This window comes from Pantherophis guttatus, chromosome 4 (genome assembly GCF_059756535.1).
Source record: "Pantherophis guttatus breed Tessera chromosome 4, ASM5975653v1, whole genome shotgun sequence".
Taxonomy (NCBI): Eukaryota; Metazoa; Chordata; class Lepidosauria; order Squamata; family Colubridae; genus Pantherophis; species Pantherophis guttatus.
The window spans coordinates 32,240,043-32,262,219 of NC_142066.1; the positions used below are offsets into that span (position 1 = coordinate 32,240,043).

The following is a 22,177-nucleotide window of genomic DNA, read 5'->3' on the forward strand; positions in this document are numbered from 1 at the left end:
TCCCCAAATATCTGGAGCACTAAATATCTATGGATTCTCAGTCATCCAGGTCATGGTTGTCCCCAAGGTGCTTTTTCAAGAGGCAACTAAACTTGCTGGTTTTTCTTTGAAGACATTTCACTTCACTTCAGAGTTGAAGAAGCTTCTTCAACTCTGACTGGATGGTAGGCAAGGAATATAAATCCTTCCATTCCCCACCATCCAGTCAGAGCTGAAAAAGCTTCTTAGATGAGAAGCGAAATATCTTCAAAGAAAAACCAACAAGTCCAATGGCCTCTTGAAAAAGAACCTTTGGGACAATCTGGAGCACTGCTTATCAACACTGACAAAATTATATCAGTCAGCTGCAAAAGGAAAGTTTATTTGGAATAGTTTATATCCTGTGGCGATAACTTTAACACAATGAAACATATTGCCTTAATCAGCAAACATTTCTTTTTTGACCCCGGAAAAAGAAGGGCTAAACATGGGCGGATCCAACAGCCGAGAGAAAACGAAACTTTGGTTTAAAATAGAAAATATGTCGCTCTCCTGCGCGCACTTCTCCTGCCTCTTACTATTTATGCCGTTTACACGTGAGTAACCAGAAAACCGAATCACCCAACCTCCCAGAGGGCTCAGGAATGTCCCGGGACTGAAAAGACGCTCGCAGGGAGGGAGCAAAGCGAAGTCCGGGCGGGACGGGACGGGACGGGACGGGACAGGGACAATATTTCACCTGGAGCTGGGCTGAAGGACTTTTCGCTTTTTAGCTCCCTCTCAACTTCTAGGGCTAGGGAGAAATAACCCTCTCCCACAACTCCTCCCACTTGCAGATAATTCTTCAAAGGGAAAAGTCGCAGCCACGAAGTCTTTTGAATCTAAGAGGAGTTGCTTAAGGGAACGAAAACCGGTCGGGTCCACACTCCTGCTGTTGCTATTCCGTCGTGTAGGCGTTTCAAGTCTTTTAAAAAACAGCTCAGAGCGGCGTTTAAAATAGAATAGAGTAACAAAGTTGGAAAGGACCTTGGAGGTCTTCTAGTCCAACCCCCTGCTTAGGCAGGAAATCCTATAGCATTTCAGATAGATGGTTATCCAATCTCTTCTTAAAAACTTCCAGTGTTGGACCATTTACAAGTTCTGGAGACAAGTTGTTCCACTGATTAATTGTTCTAACTGTCAGGAAATTTCTCCTTAGTTCTACGTTGCTTTTCTCCTTGATCAGTTTCCACCCATCGCTTCTTGTCCTGCCTTCAGGTGCTTTGGAGAATAGCTTGACTCCCTCTTCTTTGTGGCAGCCCCTGAGATATCAGAACACTGCTATCATGTCACCCAGCAGTGGGGGTCCAAATCTTTTAACCGGTTTTGTGCCCTAATGACTGGCTTTTTGACAATGCCAAAAAGTTCTCTGGTTAGCCAGCGAGAAGGAAGCTGCTTCATGCTTTCTCTCCATTGCCCTTCCCGGCCAAAAAACCATGGCTGGCGGGCCATGGAAACAGGGTCACCCTCTTGACTGGGATCCTGGGCACGTCCTCAGTGAAGCTGTCCCTGAGCTCCAGAAGGAAGCCTTTCTCCTGCATGCTCATCTCGCGGACGGGACCCGGCCGGCTCAGCACGCCAGCAGGAGTGGGCAGTGGGGTGTTCCGGCTTCAACCACGGGAAAGGCCCGTCAGAGGCGAGAAGGGGCGCTTTTCGGCCAGGAAGGGCAATGGAGGGAAAGCCAAGATGACCACCGCCACCCTACTGTGTCCCGACCTGGATGTGGGGCCGGAGTGTCAAAAAAAAAAAAAGTGTCAAAAAATCCCAAAAATTTTAGCCACCTTTTGGCTGGGTGTGGCTTGGGGGGTGTCATGTGACTGAGTGCATGAGTGACGTCACGTTGGCCTTGTCCAATCAGTTACACCCGCTCAGTGGTGAAATCTAAAATTTGTTACTACCGGTTCTGTGGGCGTGGCTTGGTGGTGGGGATAATGTGACTGGATGGGCGTGGCCAATTTTTTTTTTTTTACTTTTAAAACCATTTTTTCTACAATCTCTTTGGCAAAGAGGTTGTAAAAAAATGCTTTCAAAAGGCTCTGACGATCCCAGCTGAGTTGCCTGATCGGCAGAGGCTTTTTAAAAAAGCCTCTGCCGATCAGGCAACTCAGCTGGGATCGTCAGAGGCATTTAAAAGAAAAAAAGGGTTTTTTTTCTTTTAAAAGCCTTTGACGATCCCAGCTGAGCCACACAATCATCAGAGGCTTTTTTTTTTTTACTTTTAAAAGCATTTTTTTTTGGCTGAAGAGGTTATAGAAAATATGCTTTTAAAAGTAAAAAAAAAGCCTCTTATGATTGTGCGGCTCAGCTAGGCATGGGGGGGAGGCAGGGATTTTTGCTACCAGTTCTCCGAACCACCTGCTTCCATCGCTACCGGATCAGGCGATCTGGTTCTCTGGCAGTTCCCCGGTGTTCCAGGATCTTTGAAATAAATAGTTCAGTGGTTCTGAGATCACATCTGCCAGTTCCTTTAGAACCTTGGGGTATAATCCATCTGGTCCTGGTGATTTGAACTCATCTAGGATAGACAGGTGTCACTTACCATTTTCTTCCCTATTTTAACTTGTGTTCCTAATCTGTTTTTTGTGGTGTTGTTTTTGATAGTTTGGACTATTTTTTCCCTTTGTGTAAAGACAATTGCAAAAAAACGAGTTAAGTAGTTCTGCTTTCTCCCTGTTGCTTTTCACCTTCTTGCCAGCTTCTCCGAGCAATGGGCCAATTGTTTCCTTGACTTTTTTCTTGTTTTTAACAAGTTTTTTCAAACATGGCCAATTTAAGATGTACGGACTTGAACTTCAAAAGTTCTGGCAACCTTTGCGGGCTTTTTGCTGACATCAGAATTTAAAAGTTGATGTTTGTGGACTTGCTTATAGATAAGGGATATGGGTGAAGAGATAGCTGTTTGTAACTGTAAAAGGAGGTTAAATGTGTCTACATAGTGCTATATAGTATGAAGGTTCGAACTATAGTATGAACTATAGTAGTAAATGAAGATTTGAAGTTACTTCTTTATGTGTTTCTTTTTCTTACCATTTTCTTTCTTTTCTCTTGTTCTTTTTTATCTGCTTTTTATTTTTTCTTACGATTCTTTTTTTAATTTATATTAGTTTTTACTATTTTAATCAACATCTGTAATAAAACTATATGAAAACTATATGTCTTTTTTAAGCACATGAAATTCGCAAGGGCCATTTCCCTTTTCAGCCCATGGAATATATTTTTCCTTTTCTGTCCCCAAGGATGTCAAGTATAAGGCTTAACCATGGATAAACCACATGGATAAATCAAGGGAAACCATGTGCCCTTCTCCCGGGAGAAGGAACGCAATTGGTGCTTGCTTTCAGTGATGTTGATAGCACTGTTCATCACTCTTTGCTGATCAGCTGGCTTGGAGGGGAGGGGGGCCTTCAAGGATTGTAACCAACAGCGTGGTGAGAGAGACATGGTGGAAAAGCTATGGATGATGCCTGGTAGCTTGCCAGTGGCTAATGCAATGGGATGGCAACGGACCCAGCTTGATGGTCATTTTTTGAGAACTGTGGCAAAATAGGGATGGGTGGATCAAAGCCCTTAGTTGAAGAGGGCTTGAATTCTGTCTATGTCATTGTGGTGAAATATAGTCTGGATTCTCAGAAGGAAATTTTCTTTTCTTTTCTTTTCTTTTCTTTTCTTTTCTTTTTTCTTTTCTTTTTTCTTTTCTTTTCCCTTTCTTTCTTTCTTTCTTTCTTTCTCTCTCTCTCTCTCTCTCTCTCTCTCTTTCTCCCTCTCTCTCTTTGAAAACATATACAACCCAGCTTCCTTCTTCTATTTTTGATACAATAACGACAACCCTGTGAAGTGGGTTGGACTGAGAGTGATTGGTTCAAAGTTACCCAGCTGACTTTCATATTTAAGGCAGGACTTGAATTCCCAGTCTCCCGCTTTCTAGCCTGGTGCCTTAACTACTAGGCCAAATCGGTTTTCCTGTTTTGCATTCCAGAGGGCAAAGAGTCAGTAAAGCACGGAGAGTTTGGTTAGGAGAAAACGAGTTAAGAAGGTTCCTCCCTAGCAATTCCCAAAGTATATCTATAGTGATGCAAATAGTTGCTTTAGTTTGGCAAGATTTTTGTCTAGAGATGAGAAACAATAAAGGCAACTGCTCAGAAGTAACTCCACTTGTCTTTCTTGGTTCTTGGGAGCTTGACACTAATTCATTTTGTTTCAGTTAATTGGGCTTGCCACTTGAATCTGGACAGGATTTCCTTGTTAGGCTAAGTCAGGGGACAGGATTTCCTTGTTAGGCTGTCAAACTTAAGGCCCATGGGCCAGATCCGCGGTGCCTCTACCAGCAAAAGTGGAGCTCGGGAGGGTCAAACACCCCCCCTGGTTTTGTTTTCACTGGCAGAGGGCTAGCAAAACAAACTAAAAACAAAAGAAAAGAAGAAATGTTTCTCCTTTTGCATTTGAGTATCCAATGGACAGGAAAGGAGAAAGAGAAAGAGGAAATACAAAGAAAAAGAAGTAAAGATGGGAAGAGAGCAAGGAAGGAAAGATAAGGAAAGAGGGGAAGGAAAAAGAAGAAAAGGAAGGAAGGAAAGTAGGAAGGAAGGATATTAAATAAAATAGTTAAATAAAATAGTTGTTAAATAAATACGGTTTCACTATTGATTTTCTTATAAGAAGGTCGTGATCACGTGACCCCAGGACTTCGCAAACGTAATAAATATGTGTGAATTGCCAAGAGTCTGCAACAGTTATAGGTGTAAAAAACAGTCATTTTCAGTGCCATTGTAATGTTCAAACAGACACTAAATGAACTGTGAGGACCATCTGCAGTGCCTTGTTGATTTTCTAACAGCAATTCTTCCTGTTGCTTTTCTCTTTCAGAGGCCGCTTTGACCGTTACAGGCCCCGAAGGCCCAATTCAAGCCAAACCGGGTTCTGATATCCTGCTGCCTTGTCACTTTGAGGACTCTTCTGGGCCCATAGATCCCAAACGCCTGGCTATGATGTGGCGTATGGGTTCAAGCGATATTGCTAAGTATGAAGATAAGTTAGAAGTCTTTCACCCGAGGGCAAAGATGTCTTTTGAAGAACTGCTACGGGGCAACGCCAGCATTCTGCTTCAAAATGTGCAGGGTGCGGATGGCAGCACTTACACTTGCTCTGTTATCCACAGCCCTGACAAAGAAGAGAAGTCAATAGAGTTGAAAGTGGAAGGTAAAGGAAACTAAGGGAAACGGAATGAGGGTCATAGAATAACCTTAAAAATATTTAAGGCGTGAACGCGACCCAGGTTAAAAGCCTTGATCTGGAACAGACCTGGGCATTTTATGGCCTGCAGGCCACATCCCCATGGGAGACGGGGCATTGGCAGCAGGGGTAGGGGTGGCAGAGAGTGAAGGGAGCAGGAATTGGGTGGCTGGTAGGTAGGGAGTAGCTCCAGCAGCCCTCCACAACAGTCCTTCACTCCTTGGGAAATGTAATTACCTACCCCTGATCAAGGCCACAATTTTAAAAGTGTTTTGGGGGGAATTAGGGGTCACTGACTACTAATGATGCTAAAACATACATGACGAAGAGAGGGAAGGTGGCAGTTATAAAATAATAAACAACAAAAAGAGGATGAAGATGTTTAGCTGTTCTAGTCCACCTTTCTTTTTGCAAAGCATAACCTCTGACCTACATTTCTAGGAGAATATAAATAAAACAAGGATATATATACATAATTAGAACAAGTATGTAAATAAAACAATGCCCTGTTATATCTACCTATTCTATCTGTATCATCTATCATTAGATTTTGCTGTCTGGGGATTAGCCATTATTTGAGCTGGACTGTTGGCCATTGGAGAGACTATTTTCTTTGAATTTCTTTGAATTTCCTCCCTAGAAATGTTTGCTAGTTTGGTTTGCCCATAGAATTACTTGTCAGCCAAAATCCTTCACATTGTCAGTGTCCTTTGACTTTGTTACAATGTTTCTTACATGCTAATGCTGTAATCTCACAACTTTTATAGTACATATTCTGTACATATGAATGCATTTTTTAAATTTGTGTCTGTGCGTTTTAGTAAATTCATAAGGAACAGAAGTGGATGCAACCTCTGTCTGGTACCGAGTTAAATGCATCTTTCTACAACTTGAATAAGTGTTTGTACACATATTCATGTTTGTGTGCAGTTGTTTATTGACCCAGAGTAAGAAAGTTGAGAAGGACAGGTGCAGACGTTTAGACATTCTTTCCATCTGTGCCACCTCCTTTGTGACAAAATTATAGCTTTGCAACATTTCCTGTAGGAAACTAACCTTCTATTCTTGTTTTTGGAATCTTCCCGTTCTCTCTTGCATGGGTCTTCCAGCTGTTGACTTGCACATTTCCAAGCAGTACTGAATAGCAATAGGAGGATAGTGGATCATAGCTACTAGCCTTTGATGTTGATTAATGGATTTAATTGGGTCGCTAGATAGTAAGAATGTCTTCTTCTATCCTCTCTGTTCCCAGCTCCCCCACTGGTTAAACTTGGCTCCACAAAAGTGCAGTTGACCAAGCCAAGCACGGTTGCATGTACAGCAACAGATTTCTACCCTGGCAATATATCCATGACGTGGTTCCGAAATGATAGGATTGTGCAAGGCCCCGAATGGCCTCCTACTCTGCCCAGCACTGGCCAGTTGTTCAGAGCAGAGAGTCTCTTGAAGCTCACACCAGAATTTTCAGATGCCAACGTCAACTTCTCTTGCCATATCAATCACCAAGCACTCAAAGGGCCAGAGGTCCTAAAATTCCAGCTGCACTTGCTAGGTGAGTATAACCTTTGGCTCAGAAAGCAAGGAATCCAGGCAGTCTTTCTCCAGCTGTCCAGTCACAGCCTCTTTAAGATGTTTCTTGAAATTTGGGCTGAAAGACAAGAGCTGGCTGCACAAAATGCATCACCTTGCTTATTTAAATCTTTATTTTTTAAAAAGTCCTAACTGGCTCTATTTATGTGACTCAGCCAGTTACAGACCCTTATCTTACAAACCTCATGCGGCTTGGTTATCGTGACATTTAAAGTTGGAACCAAACAAACCACACTGTTGTGTAGCATAAACCATCCACTAGTCTGTCTTCTCAGAAGGTTCAAAGCAAGCTTTAGACTCAACTTGGAGAGATTTTCTGCCTTATGGGTAATGTCACTCTTTCAACTAATCTGTATTTAGTGGAAGAAGAGAAGCTCTTGGGCACTTGTATATTTTCTCATGCTAAATTGAAAGGTACCACATGGTGTTTTTTATATCATTGCCCAGAAGGATAAGCACTACTTGGATATCTGGTGATAGAAAAAAGAGCAAATCACCCCTTCCCCCAAGCAAATAGGAAAACATAAAATAATAATAATTCCTTCAGATGCTGAGTCCCTAGCACAAAAGCTTCAGAATCAAAATCCTTCACAAAGTAAAAACAAAACAAAACAGTCTATTACTCGGCTAAGCATAATAGCATCAGGCTAGCCGATAAGAGCCTACAACATAGCAGCTTAGAATAAACTCTGAAACCACAGGAGACAGCTCTTTTGCTTTCAGCTAAAACAATAAGGACTGACAAGATTAAGACAGTAGCACACAGAAACTCATCAGATTTACATCTCCATCCCTTCCAACAGCTAGGATTATTCCTGAATGACCAAGCCAGAAGAAATTATCCCATCAAAAGGCACACCAGCAAACTCCATTAAAATATCTGAATCTCAAAAGCTAAAAAAGAGTATAAAACCTTAAATATCTGGTTCTCAGGTCAGCTAGCTAGGTCAGAACCCATTGCTGATGTCACTCTGGCTTCCAGAAATAAACTTCTTTCCGGAAGCTTGCTTCCTTGTCTATTTGTCCTACAGCGCTAATAGTTTTATCCCTGCTGGAGGGATGCACCAAGGGAATTTTTCTTTCAATACTGGCGGCGGGGGGCAGGGGGGGGGGCGGGAGGAGAATAAAGTACTAAATTGTGCCCCCTGCAAAATCTGAACATGTCACATGCCATTTTGACAACATTGCACCTTTCAGACACAGTATTGCACAATCTAAGGTCTCGGTGCTACTTATAGCTCCCCAAACATTGGATGTGGATCCCAGAGCTGTTGCTGTGGGTCAGGGGAAGAGAGAAATAAAAACACAAAGAGTATTGCAGCAACTTCATATATCTGTAACGATGGTTGTTCAAACTGCACATGATAAAAGCTACAGTAGATTTACTGTCTTGATAAATTGGTTCTTTGAGACTAACCTCTCCCTCTGCTAGTACAACTCAAATGTCAGCCTAGGTCTGTAGGGCTTAGTGGGGCTGCCTGGTTTCCCACTGGTGGGCATCTGGCCTCTTGGCTCCCTGTGGGATCCAGGAATACCCAAACTGAGCTTTGAGGTAGCTTCATGTTTGTTTCAGATCAGTATTTCTCAAATGCGGCAATTTTAGGATGCATGCTAAAATTCTGACATACAAGCATCCTAAAGTTGCCAAGTATAAGGACCACTGTTTTAGATGGAAGAGGGGAACAGCCAGTAGCTGGAAACTGATTTTGGTGTTCCCCGATTGATCAGCTGAAACAAGCTGCTATCAACTGACCCTAGTTCACACAGCAGCTGTGCAAAAAATACAGGTAGTCCTTGAGTTATGACTGCAATTGAGCCTAAAATTTCCGTTATTATACATAAATTTTCCTCGATTTTACAACCTTTTTTTCCCACAGTTAAGTGCAGCGGCCTCCAAACTTTTTGGCACCAAGGACCAATTCCATGGAGAATTTTTTTTCTGCAGACTGGAGGGGGCATTTTTTTACATGCTGCCTGAGTCCTGTGGATGATGTTTTGCTTGTTTGTGTGGCCTGGTTGCTGGTATGCCGGTGCTGGTCCATAAACTCGGGTTGGGGACTCCTGGTTAAGTGAATCACTACAGTTGTTAATTAGTAACACGATTGTGAAGTGAATCTAATTTCCCCATTCACTTTGCTTGTCAGACAGTCCCAAATGTGATCACATGACTCTGGGACACTGCAACCATCATAAATATATACCTTGCTAAGCATCTGAATTTTGATCACCTGTCCGTGAGGATGCTGCAATGGTTGTAAGTGTAAAAAATGGTCATAACTCACTTTTTTCACTGCCACTGTAACTTTAAACAGTCACTAAATAAATGGTTGTAGGTTGAGGACAACCTGTAATCCCAGGTGGGTCCAAGACTGGCTTCAAGAAATTAGGAACGTTGTCTATTGCAGTGTTTGTCAACCTTGACAGCTGGCTGACTGAGGAATTCTGGGAATTGAAGTCCACCCATCTTCAAGTGTCCATGGGTGAGAAACACTGGCCTATTGGGTGCAGGACTTCAAATTTTCTTCCTCTCTTTGCAGGTCGGCCCAACCTTCAGCTGATCACAAGGCCACAAGGGGAGAGATTTGTAGTAGCTGTGTGTAACGTGAGCAGATTTTATCCTTCTCAAATCAACGTTCAGTGGTTACTAAATGGAGTGCCACAAGAGCAAGTAAAGTCAGAGGTGCAAAGCATGCACAATGGGATGTTTTCCATCAACAGTGTCTTCCTCCCACAGAAGAGTGATGTTGAAGTCACTTATGTTTGTCGAGCAGAACATGAAGCTTTGGAGACCTCATTGGAACAGTCTGTCCTTTGGCAGCCAGAAGGTGAGGGAGATGTGATTACTCATCTCAGTCTCCCAGTTACCCAAAGTACTAGGAATACATTTTTTCTCTCATCTTCTCGACCCACAGTTACTCCTACAATTCCATCGACTTCAGCGATTGTTTGGTCGTTTGGTTTGGTTATTGCATTCATGCTAGGAGTTGCAATAGGATGCTGTATATATAAAGGTAAGCTTTCACATGTAAAAAATGAAGGGTTTAATGGCAGTGATGAACTGCAGAACAAAGCAAAGCCGTTGAAAAAACTAGGATAGAAGGGTTGGGGGGGGCATCGTATAAGTAGTCCTTGACTTATGACTATAATTGTGCCTGGAGTTTTGGTCATAGGTTTTTGTGGTCCTAAGTTAAGGCAACACATGACTAGACTCAACTTTTGGGGCAATTTTTGGGGCACCTGTTAAGTGAACAAAGTGGTTGTTAAGAAAATCCATTTCCCCAATGGCCTTTCTGTGCCAGAAACTGGAAGTAAATTTCTTTATTTCTTTATTTATTTTTCAGATTTCTATACCGCCCTTCTCCTTTCGGACTCAGGGCGGTAAACAGCCAAGATAAAAACATTTATACACAAAAGTTAAAAATAGATTTAAAATAATTAAATAAATTTGGCCCGTAATTTAAAACTTTTCAATTAAAATCCATACCATATTTTAAAACCAACCATAAAATCAGGACAGCCTGGCTAACTGAAAAAAAATAGGTTTTTAGGGCCCGACGAAAAGTCCGGAAGTCGGAGATCACTCGTATCTCTGGGGGTAGATTGTTCCAGAGGGTAGGTGCCACCACAGAGAAGGCTCCCCCCTGGGGGTCGCCAGCCGACATTGTCTGGCCGATGGCACCCTGAGGAGGCCCTCTCTGTGGGAGCGAACTGGCTGGTGGGAGGCAATTGGTGGCAGAAGGAGGCCCCTAAGTACCCCGGCCCTAAGATGGGGAAACTGTCGAATAAGTTGCAAATTATGGTCATGTGACTGAGATGCTACACACAGCAGTAAAGGTGATCCAGTTGCCAAGTTCCCAAATTTGATCACATGACCATGCCAAAGATATGGCTGTCCTAACTGAAAGCTAGTTATTAATAGCTCTGTAGAGGTCTGTAGTACCTTTTAAAGGTAATTAAGGGACCAATGGCAAGCACAATAACATGTACCTTTTAAGTACACAATTACACAATTTTCTCTCTATTTACAGTCAAGAAAAATTCAATTAAAGGAAAATCCAATGAGAAAAGGTCTCTTCAAAAGACAGATGAAGAGAAGGTACTTGGCATCTCAAAACCCAAGACAGGAGAGACCAGAAGTGGATTATTACATACAGAAGAGTTGGCTAATGAGGAGGAACGACTTTGACTGGATGATTACAATATATATTCTGCTGAAAAATGTGATCTGGGTAAAGTAAGCTACAGATTTCTCTTTGGTGATCTGTACAGTGCATTGTTTCCTTTCATGGCTTAAGGAAACCACAAATATGTGAAGGCGAGAGGCATTGTGGAAGACAAGAATTGAAATTGCTTTTTGGAATAAGCCATCATCCAAGATTTCTACTTTTTATTTTTTTAAAAATCAAGCTATTTTTAAAATTATGCTGTGAAGCCAAACACTAACCCTCTCTTTTAGTTAGTTATTAGAAAAGGGGGAGGAGGGGAACCTTTCTGTTTTCTTTTAACTTTCTAGCTAGATGTATGCAAAAAATTTAGAAATGGGAAAATTTCAAATTTGAACTACTCTATTTTAAGGATGAAACAATTATTTCAAGTAGAAAAAAGATTGCTTCTATCAGTTTGGAAGCTTTTCCAACTCAAAATAGTTGTTTGATATTCAAAATGGACCTGTTTGAATATCAAACATTTTATTCGTTCATTCATTCTTCACCATTCATGTCTGATTCTTGGTGACTTTACAGGCAAGTGCTCCACATGCTATCCTATCAAGCACAGCTTTTTTTCAATTCTTGGATGCTCATCTTTGTATCAGCTTTGTTGGTATTAAGCCAGCGAGTTCTTTGCAGCCCCTTTTTCTAACCATTTCTACCATCTTTGACTTGTCCAATGAATTTGCATGCATGACATGGCCAAAGTATATCAGACATAGTGCTGTTTCTGGTTTAATATGATTGAACACCTTTTGGTTAGTTAGTTAGTTTCTGTTAGTTGTTCTGGCTGTCCATGGTATATGGAATTATTTATGCCAGCACTACAGTTCAAAGGCATCTGTTTTATAAAGCCCTGTTTTTCAACTAGAGAGGCTATGATTGACATGCACCTAGATTAAAGTACAGGTATTTACAAGAGTTCATTTAGTGACTGTTCGAAGTTACAACCGCTTATGAAAAGTGAAAACTGTGACTTATGACTGTTTTTCACAGTTATGACCTTTGCAGCATTCCCATGATCATGTGATCAAAATTCCCATGATCGGTGAATCAAAATTTGTGGCTTTCTGACGAGGAAAGTCAATGGAGAAGCCATTGACCGGGTTAATAACTTATCAACTGCAATGATTCACTTAACAACTGTGACAAGAAAGGTTGTAAAATGGGGCAAAACTCGCTTAACAAATGTTTCACTTAACAATAGAAATTTTGGGCTCAGTTGTGGTCGTAAATCAAGGACTATCTATACAAACTTACAAATATTCCCTAACGGTTGCTGCCCATTTAAAAAAAACCAAAAAAACAGAAATGTAAGACATTTTAGTGTTGCTGTATCTGCCAGTTGAGCCTTGAATGGAAAAGAATTCATATTATTTTAAATTAAAATCACATTTTAAAAAATAAGAATAGTGGGTGTAAAGATAGGAAACCATCAAAAAAATTATGTTTGGGTGGAGTTAATGAGATTCTCCAAAACAAGGAACTGAGAAGTTTAAAGAACGAAAGGTAATGTATGAAATGGATGTGGAAGTAAGGTTTCAAGATTAGAAAGGTATGAAAAGATATAATAAGTGTTGCTGATATAAATTTAACTACCGTCCTGCTTTTGCATGCTTACTATTTTTTTTTTTTACATTTTTTGTGCTTTGCATGAAACTGCTTCACCCAAAATATAAAAGGAAGAAAGTATGCTGCACATCTATTACATAGAAGAAAATATTGGAGTTTCTATATGTTTTTCAAAATAATTCTACCAATGCATTAAAATCATGTTCATTGCAGAGCCATGTTGCAGAAAGTGGGGAGCAAAATGTGGATGTAAATGACTTTTCTGTACTCCTGTCCATCATGCCTCTAATACTGGTGGGACAAACCAAGCGTTATCTCTTGAAAATTTTATAACCTAGTAGGCTTGTATAGTAGAATATGCTATTTCAAAAAATGTGATCTTCAGTCAGGTAAATCTTTTCATGCTTGAACAATTTTGACTGATAGTTTTAGCCAGAGGCATAAATGTATATAGATCACAAGAAATTAAGAGACAAAGGGCAGACATAAATCTTTTTCTGTCTTTAGTTATAAACTTTAATAAAAAGTTTATTATAAGATAAAATACAAAACAAAACAAAACAAAAGTTAGAAAAGTTAAAGAGGAAACTAGAGCCCTGCAGAGAAATGGAAAAGAAAAAAATACCGACTTCCCACCTGTACAGTAGAATACAAAAAGTTATAACCTCAATCTTTTGTTTTATGTTTTTAAACATTTCAAGCCATATCTATATGATATTCTAATCATCAAAACCTAATATCAAAGTTTCATTATTTTCAGTTTTTTTTATTGAAAAAGTTTTCAAATACAAATTTCCCCCCCCCCCTTTTTTTCCCTCCCCCTTCCCCTCCCTAACCCCCCCCACCCATCCCCCCCTGTGACTTCTTCGTAACAAAAAACCTAATTCATAACAGATTACTTACTCCCTCCTCTAAATACTGACCTTTACTTACTAAAAATATTATTAATATTATAACATCCCCCTTTATCCATACATTTCAAGAAAGAAAGAAAGAAAGAAAAAAAAAGACATTATACTATAACATTGTAAAATAACTTCTAATTTAGCATAATAGTATTATAACTCCCAATTTGGCAGTAATCTGCCCTTTTTTTTCTTCTCCCAAACTTATATCTATATATTATTACAACAAATCAAATCAAAACCACCTTCCGCTTTAAAACTATACAATAAATCCTACTTTAACATTTAATCTTCTGTATGTATTACTATAACATTTCAAAGCGGCCTTCCCCATAAAATCTAATTTAACATTTATTCCACTCTATCCATTTCCTCCACTCCCCTAAATATATCACTTAAAAATCCCTTTTCTTAAACTAATCAATCTGCAACCTAGCTTATTCACCCACTGTCCTGCAAAATTACCATACACAACAATTCTTAATATCTTTGATTCACTGCCCACGCTACTTAAAAATATATGTATATATATTCCATTATATCTAGATAAAAAGGAAAAGACAATGACTTTAAATTTATAGTCCATATAGTATCTTCTTGAAAGTCTTTCCACTAGATTGTTAGAACCATCATCCATAATAGGGTAACATAGCTTGATTATTTTCAGTTTTGAGTACAAAGTCTAGAAGTGGTTTCCAAGTAGAACCAAAACTAGATAAGATTCTTCTTTTTAATTAAAACAGTCAATTTTACTGTCTCCATCAACTCCCACACCTTTATCATCCACTCTTCCATTGTAGTCATAAATCTTTCTCAGTGTTAATTCAACTTTAGACTTGTTGCTTAGGCTCTCATTTACTAACAACGCCCCCGCCCCCCAAAACTGAATTCACAGCTTGTTCATTTTAATTGCAGGCGCAGTCTACAATTCTAAGAGCAAGCAGTCCAAAATTCAAATAATGAAAAATGTCCATCTTAATTGATAAAACAACACCTTACCTATGTTCTGAAAATAAGATAAACTCAATCCTGGACAAGTATATTTAATTTCTCTCCCCCACCCAAAGGATATACCTGTGCTAATCTCTGCAAAGTGTTTAAGGTACTTAAGGTGAAGGATAATATTAGAATGCAGTATACAGTGGGGAAAAAAAGTATTTAGCCACCAATTGTGCAAGTTCTCCCACTTAAAAAGATGAGAGAGGCTTGTAATGGATATCATAAGTAGACCTCAACTATGAGAGACAAAATGAGAAAACAAATCCAGACAATCACATTGTCTGATTTGGAAAGAATTTATTTGCAAATTATGGTGGAAAATAAGTATTTGGTCAATATCATCTCAATACTTTGTTATATATCCTTTGTTAGCAATGACAGAGGTCAAACGTTTTCTGTAAGTCTTCACAAGGTTGGTACACACTGTTGCTGGTATGTTGGCCCATTCCTCCATGCAGATCTCCTCTAGAACAGTGATGTTTTGGGGCTGTCGCTGGGCAACACGGACTTTCAACTCCCTCCAAAAGTTTTCTATGGGGTTGATATCTGGAGACTGGCTAGGCCACTCTAGGACCCTGAAATGCTTCTTACGAAGCCACTCTGTTGCCCGGGCGGTGTGTTTGGGATCATTGTCATGCTGAAAGACCCAGCCACGTTTCATTTTCAATGCCCTTGCTGATGAAGGAGATTTGCACTCAAAATCTCACGATACATGGCCCCATTCCATTCTTTCCTGTACACGGATCAGTCGTCATGGTCCCTTTGCAGAGAAACAGCCCCAAAGCATGATGTTGTCACCCCCATGCTTCACAGTATGTCTGGTGTTCTTTGGATGCAACTCAGCATTCTCTCTCCTCCAAACACGACGAGTTGTGTTTCTACCAAACAGTTCTACGTTGGTTTCCTCTGACCATATGACATTCTCCCAATCCTCTTCTGGATCATCCAAATGCTCTCTAGCAAACTTCAGATGGGCCCGGACATGTACTGGCTTAAGCAGGGGGACATGTCCGGCACTGCAGGATCTGAGTCCCTGGCAGCGTAGTGTGTTACTGATGGTAGCCTTTGTTACGTTGGTCCCAGCTCTCTGCAGGTCATTCACTAGGTCCCCCCATGTGGTTCTGGGATTTTTGCTCACCGTTCTTGTGATCATTTTGACCCCATGGGGTGAGATCTTGCGTGGAGCCCCAGATCGAGGGAGATTATCAGTGGTCTTGTATGTCTTCCATTTTCTAATTATTGCTCCCAGAGTTGATTTCTTCACACCAAGCTGCTTGCCTATTGCAGATTCAGTCTTCCCAGCCTGGTGCAGGTCTACAATTTTGTTTCTGGTGTCCTTTGACAGCTCTTTGGTCTTCACCATAGTGGAGTTTGGAGTGTGACTGTTTGAGGTTGTGGACAGGTGTCTTTTATACTGATAACAAGCTCAAACAGGTGCCATTAATATAGGTAATGAGTGGAGGACAGAGGAGCCTCTTAAAGAAGAAGTTACAGGTCTGTGAGAGCCAGAAATCTTGCTTGTTTGTAGGGACCAAATACTTATTTTCCACCATAATTTGCAAATAAATTCTTTCCAAATAAGACAATGTGATTGTCTGGATTTGTTTTCTCATTTTGTCTCTCATAGTTGAGGCCTACCTATGATTTCAATTACAGGCCTCTCTTTTTAAGTGGGAGAACTTGCACAATTGGTGGCTGACTAAATACTTTTTTGCCCCACTGTATGTTAAGCCTTTTCCTGCTCCATTGTGTGAAAGTTTTAGAGTTATGAAAAAGTTGCTTTCACTTAAGGATATTTTGCTACATATCTGTCAAAAAATGCAACAGCAGCAAAGAGAGAAGAAGGATATGAAGGAGACAAATATAATATTGCTCTCTTGAAGAATCTCACCTACTACTGAACACTTAATGCTTTGTAAAAAAATCTCTTCAGCCAAAAACAGTGCCATGAAATAGATCTCATAGACATAAACTTTTATAAAGCATAGTTGCCATTCAAAACCTATCCTGCATTGTTAATAAAAGGTGTTGATTTAATATTGTATATAGGATCAAAACAGTGTGTCCTTGTAGGACTGTTGCAGCTATTTTTAGCCAAGAAAACCCTATTTTGTTGAAAATTTTTCATATTTCTATCTTGGGGCTTCTCATTCTTGGGCTTTGCACCTTTGCCTTAAAATTCCTGGAAGGCTATCTGATAGACTTGTCAAAGAATTTGAACTGGGCCAGCAGTTTGGTTCAGATCTAATGTCCTTTTGCAGGTACATTATCTAGAAAGTTTTGCATACTTAATTATCAAACTTATCCATTAGGAGCAGAAGGGGAGGACTGTAATATTTTAGTAATGCACCCAATTTCTGAAAGGGACATCTTCTACAGCAGTGCATATTTTTATACTTGTTGCTTGATATCATGTGCATTTGTTTTCCAAAAGGGTATAAAAGCTACACCAATTTATGTACAGGTAGTCCTTGACTTACAACCATTCATTTAGTGATTGTTCAAAGTTACAATGGAACTGAAAAAAATGACTTATGAGCGTTTTTCACATGACTATTATTGCATCCCCATGGTCACCTGATCAAAATTCAGATGCTTCGCAACTAACTCATAATTATAAGAATTGTAGAGTCCTGGGGTCATGTGATCACCTTTTGCAACCTTCTGACAAGCAAAGTCAACGGGGAAACCAGATTCATTTAACAACCACACGACTGACTTAACAACTGCAGTGATTCACTTAACAACTGTAGCAGGAAAGGTCGTAAGAAGAGGCAAAATTCACTTAACAACTGCCTCTCTTAGCAACAGAAATTTTGGGCTCAATTGTTGTCATAAGTCAAGGACTACCTGTATTGGGGTTTCTCTATTTGTGAGTAGTTCTGAGCGTAAACCTCTTTTCACTGTAACAATAAACAGGCTGCAGTTTCCCGCTTTGTATGATAATTGGCTGTTCAGTTGGGCCATCATCCTGACTTAATTGTGTTTTATCATTATGATGCTTATTTTATAAGCCCTGCTTTGTGACTTCATTTTAAACTTTGAATATTAAATAAACGTTTGTTTTATAGAACCCAGCAGGATGTGTTTAAGACATGTATCAGCAAATAAGATTGTCAACAGTTTGAAGTCTACCGGTGATGGTATGTAAAAAGTATGCTCAGATTGGTGCATTTCTAAAGATATTAGCACCTTTTCATTTTTTATCATTTTGTATAGTTTTCCTTTTTTTTGTTTCAGTCTGTGGAAGAATTTTAGTACATTGGATGAGATTATTGTTTCGCCACAGGAGAGAGCAGCTAAAGATAGGATGTATACACTTGAGTGTTCCTGAAATCAAAAATCTGAGCTGGTTACTGAAACAGGTTTTATAACTGTAACAGGAAATTTTTATTACAAGGATAGATAACACCCAAATTTTACTAGTAAGAAAATCAAAGAATGCACATTTACTCTACAGATAGTCCCCGAGTTACAACAGTTCATTTAGTGACTGTTCAAAGTTACAATGGCACTAAAAAGTGACTTATAATCATTTTTCACAGTTACAACCTTTCTAGCATCCCCATGATCATGTGATCAAAATTCAGATGCTTGTCAACAGGTTCATACTTATGACCATTGCTGTGTCCCTGAGTCACATGATATCCCTTTTGCCACCTTCTGATAGGCAAAGTCAATGAGGAAACCCAATTCCCTTAACAACTGTGTTGCTAACTTATCAACTACAGTGATTCACTTAATAGCTTTGGCAAGAAAGGCTGTAAAATGGACCAAAATGCATTTAACAGATGTTTTACTTAAAAATAGAAATTTGGGGCTCAATTGTCATTGTAAATTTATTCACAACAGTTCCAACCTCCTATGGGGTCATTGGGTCACCACTTGTGATCTTCCCAAGCAGCTTCCAGTAAGTAAAGTCAATGTGGGCAGCTGGATTCACTTAATGATTGTATAATTCACTTAACAACTGCAGTGATTTGCTTAACCATGACGGAAACTGTTGTAAAATTGGGCAGGGCTCACTTAATAATCACCTTGCTTAACAACAGAAATTCTGGTCTTATTGGTGGCTGTATATCAAAGACTATCTGTATCTGAAGCTGTATGGAAAAGCACCATTTGAAATAGAATCACTGCTTAACACTATCTGTTTATACAGCCAAGATACTGCAATAGAGTATGGACTGGTCAAATGTGCCATGGTCACCATCAAATGAGAGAGAGAAAAATGAAAATTCAAAATTCCCTATGAAAATAATACCAAACGTCTGGAGGAAGACGATTGAAATACCATCAAGGCTGTTAGCACCTGGGTAATTCCAGTTATTTTAGATACACAGCTGGGATAGTAGACGCAAGCAGAACTAAAAGCCCTGGATAAGAAGAATAGAAAAATAATGAATCACGGCCTTCATCTTAGCAGCGACGTTGACAGATTCTATTTACCAAGGAAAATAACTGGATGCAGAATGTTGCAAGTACTTCAGAAGGCTGAATATGAAAAAAGGGCATTCACTACCGGAAGAGCAGTAAAGAAGATGCACAAAAGCTAATATACCAGGAAGGGTTACTCAGTACTGGAGAGACCAAGCTGTCCTACAAGAAAGACTAAATAAAGAACAGAAAAGAGACATGGGAAGATAAAGTATGAGTACATTTTTTTAAAAAAAATAGCAAACAAAGCAGATAACAAGACTTGGCAATGGCTAAGAGCAGGAAAGTAGAAGAAACAAAGAACTTGGATAAAAGATGAAGAAGCTGAACAAAAAAGTTAAAGAAACAGTGGCCCACCTGATTAGCCGCTGCAAGAAAATTGTCCAGACTGGCTACAAGCAACAGCATGAAAGAGGAGCAATAATGGCGCATTGGAATATCTGCAAGAAAAAACATCTGCCTGCAAGCAAGAACTGGTGGAACCATAAAGTAGAGAGAGTAATAGAAAATGAAAAACTTAAAGTACTTTAGGACTTCAGAATTCAAATAGAAAGGCACGTACTACATAACAAACCAGACTTAACAATTGTGTATAACATAGACAAAAAAGTCTGGATAGTGGCTGTGGCAGTACTGCAGACAGTAGGGTAGAAGAAGAAGAACTGAAAAGATAACAAAATACGAAGATGAGGGTTGAAGGTTGAATTGTCCGAGCTTGTGTGTTGGGTTTCTGAACATTTTGTTACCAGGCTAGGTGACATCTTCAATGGAGTTTAGGGGATGTGAGTGTCAGTGTTCTTCTGTTTATAAGGGCTTCAGGTGTGAGTGTGTCAAGTGAGGGTCTTGTGATGGGTCAGGTGTGAGTCATCAGTGAGAGTCTTGTGATGGGGAAGTTACATCAGGTCAGAATCATTGGGAGGTGACCTGCAGGTGGGGGGGGGGGCTTGCATGGGTTGGTTGAGGGTCGGTGCTGTCTGGTTGGCTGTGTGGTTGATTTGAATTCTGAAGGGTTCATAGGCTGATTATATATCCATGTACCTGTTGATGAAATTGCTTGTGGAATGCCAGGTTTCGATGGCATTCACACCCATTCACATGCCCAGTGATTTTTGTGTTGCTCCACCCACCATCCAACCAAAATTCTGGACTCACTACATCGATGACACCTTCGTCATCATCAAATGGTCCCAAATTGAAGAAACACACAACCTACTCCATAACATATTCCCTGGGATCAAATTCACACGCAAACAGGAAATAGACTCCCATTCCTCAACATCGACATAAGGAGATTAAACAATGGAGAACTGGAAACCCGCATCTACCACCCATGCATCTAGACCAGATTTTCAGCTTCGCAAGCAACCACCCCAAGGCACACAAAGGAAGCTACGTCCAAACCCTCTTCAAAAGGGCCGGAACACACTGCAGCACCACAACACTAAGAAAAGCAGAAGATAAACAGGTGCTTGATGTCTTTCGCCATAATGGCTATCCAAAAAACTTCACACTCCAACATACAGCACCCAAATCACAACACACCACACAGCCAATCACCACACAAAAACTAATCCTACCATACACAAAAGGGGTATCGGAAATGACAGCCAGAGTTCTCCAGCCCCTAGGAATAGGAATAGCCCACAAACCCACAGCCACACTTGGTCAGGAATTATTCAGAGCCATAAACAAGATACAGAAGGATGAAAGAAACAATGTAATTTACAAAATCAACTTTAACCATTGCAACCAATTCTACGTGGGAAAAACATGTCAATTAAAAAACAGGATGAACGAAGACCAGCTGGCAATCAAACGCCACGATCCCAAATCCCTAATTTCTACTCATACTGACACCAAACAGCATCATTTGGAGCAACACAAAAATCATCAGCCACACTACCACCCACCATGCCAGGCTGGTGAATTCATCCAAGCCTGGGATTCCACAAGCAGTTCCATCCACAAACACTTTGAGCTATAACCAGCCTACGAACCCCTCAGAATCCAAATCAACCACATAATCAACCAGACACAGCACCAACCCTCAACCAACCCATGCAAGCCCCCCCCCCCCACAGCAGTTCACTTCCCAATGACCCTGACCTGATGTAACCTCCCATTCCCTTAACAACTGTGGCAAGAAAGGTCGTAAAATGGGAACTCATTTAACAAATATCTCACATAGAAATTTTGGGCTCAACTCTGGTCGTTAAGTCGAGGACTACCTGCATTTTGATTGGCAGGCTCCAGGTGGACAGCCTTCTTTGCCTCTGTTCCTACCCTGTGTAATCTTCTCCCCCTTGGACATGAGCCAGGCCTCTACCCTCTTGGCTTTCTGAAAAGGAATGAAAACATGGCTCTGCAGCTTTGCGTGGGCAGCTCAGACGAGGTCATAGCCATGGGACTGGTCGTTTCCTTGACAACCCTTCCTTTGCCCTTCAATTAATTTCTAATAGCTTTTAAGTATCCTTGGCCTTTTAATTTTTTTTACCTTTTATGTATTGTTTTTATATTTTTATATTTTAATACACACTACCCAGACTCCCTCTGTGGAGGAAATGGGCAGTTTAAAAATGTGATAGTTATATTGCAAGACCACAAGTAGTCCACAACTTACAACAGTTCATTTAGTGACCATTTGAAGTTACAATGGCACTGAAAAAAGTAAGTTACAACCATTTTTCACTCTTGCAACCATTTTAGCATCCCTCTGGACAGGTGATCAAAATTCAGAAGCTTGGCACATTTTTGACATTTGTGGTATCTCAGAGACATATGATCACCTTTTATGACCATATGACGTCAATGGGGAAACCAGATTTAACAATTTAACAACTGCAGTGATTCACTTAGCAATCATAGCATGAAAGGTCATAAAGTGGGGCAAAATTAACTTAATGACTGTCTTGCTCAGCAACAGAAATTTTGGACTGAATTGTGGTCATAAGACAAGCACTATCTGTAATTTGGAGTTTCCACAAGCCAGAGTGAAGCAAGAACAAATAAAAGAAAATGAAATGCAGACATAGTGTGGAAAACATTTTATTCTCAAGAACAAAAAGAATAGACTGTAGAGAAAAATGGAGCGCAGAGATTTGGTTTTATAGAATAGGAGTTGGGACCTTGCAAGTCTTGTAATCAAACTCTCTGGTCAGGCAGAATCCTAACACCATTTCAGACAAATGATTGTCCAATTTCTTCTTTAAAACTTCCAGT

At 40.1% G+C, this 22,177-nt stretch overlaps 1 gene segment (V, D, J or C); it reads left to right on the top strand.

The window, feature by feature from the left end:
* Positions 1-404: 404 nt before the first annotated feature.
* On the top strand, positions 405-17,672 carry LOC148113952 (tyrosine-protein phosphatase non-receptor type substrate 1-like). The segment is given in 7 exon segments: positions 405-575; positions 4,882-5,214; positions 6,500-6,799; positions 9,375-9,662; positions 9,750-9,848; positions 10,866-10,933; positions 17,580-17,672. Coding segments are annotated over 7 exon segments (1,290 nt in total).
* Positions 17,673-22,177: the final 4,505 nt, after the last annotated feature.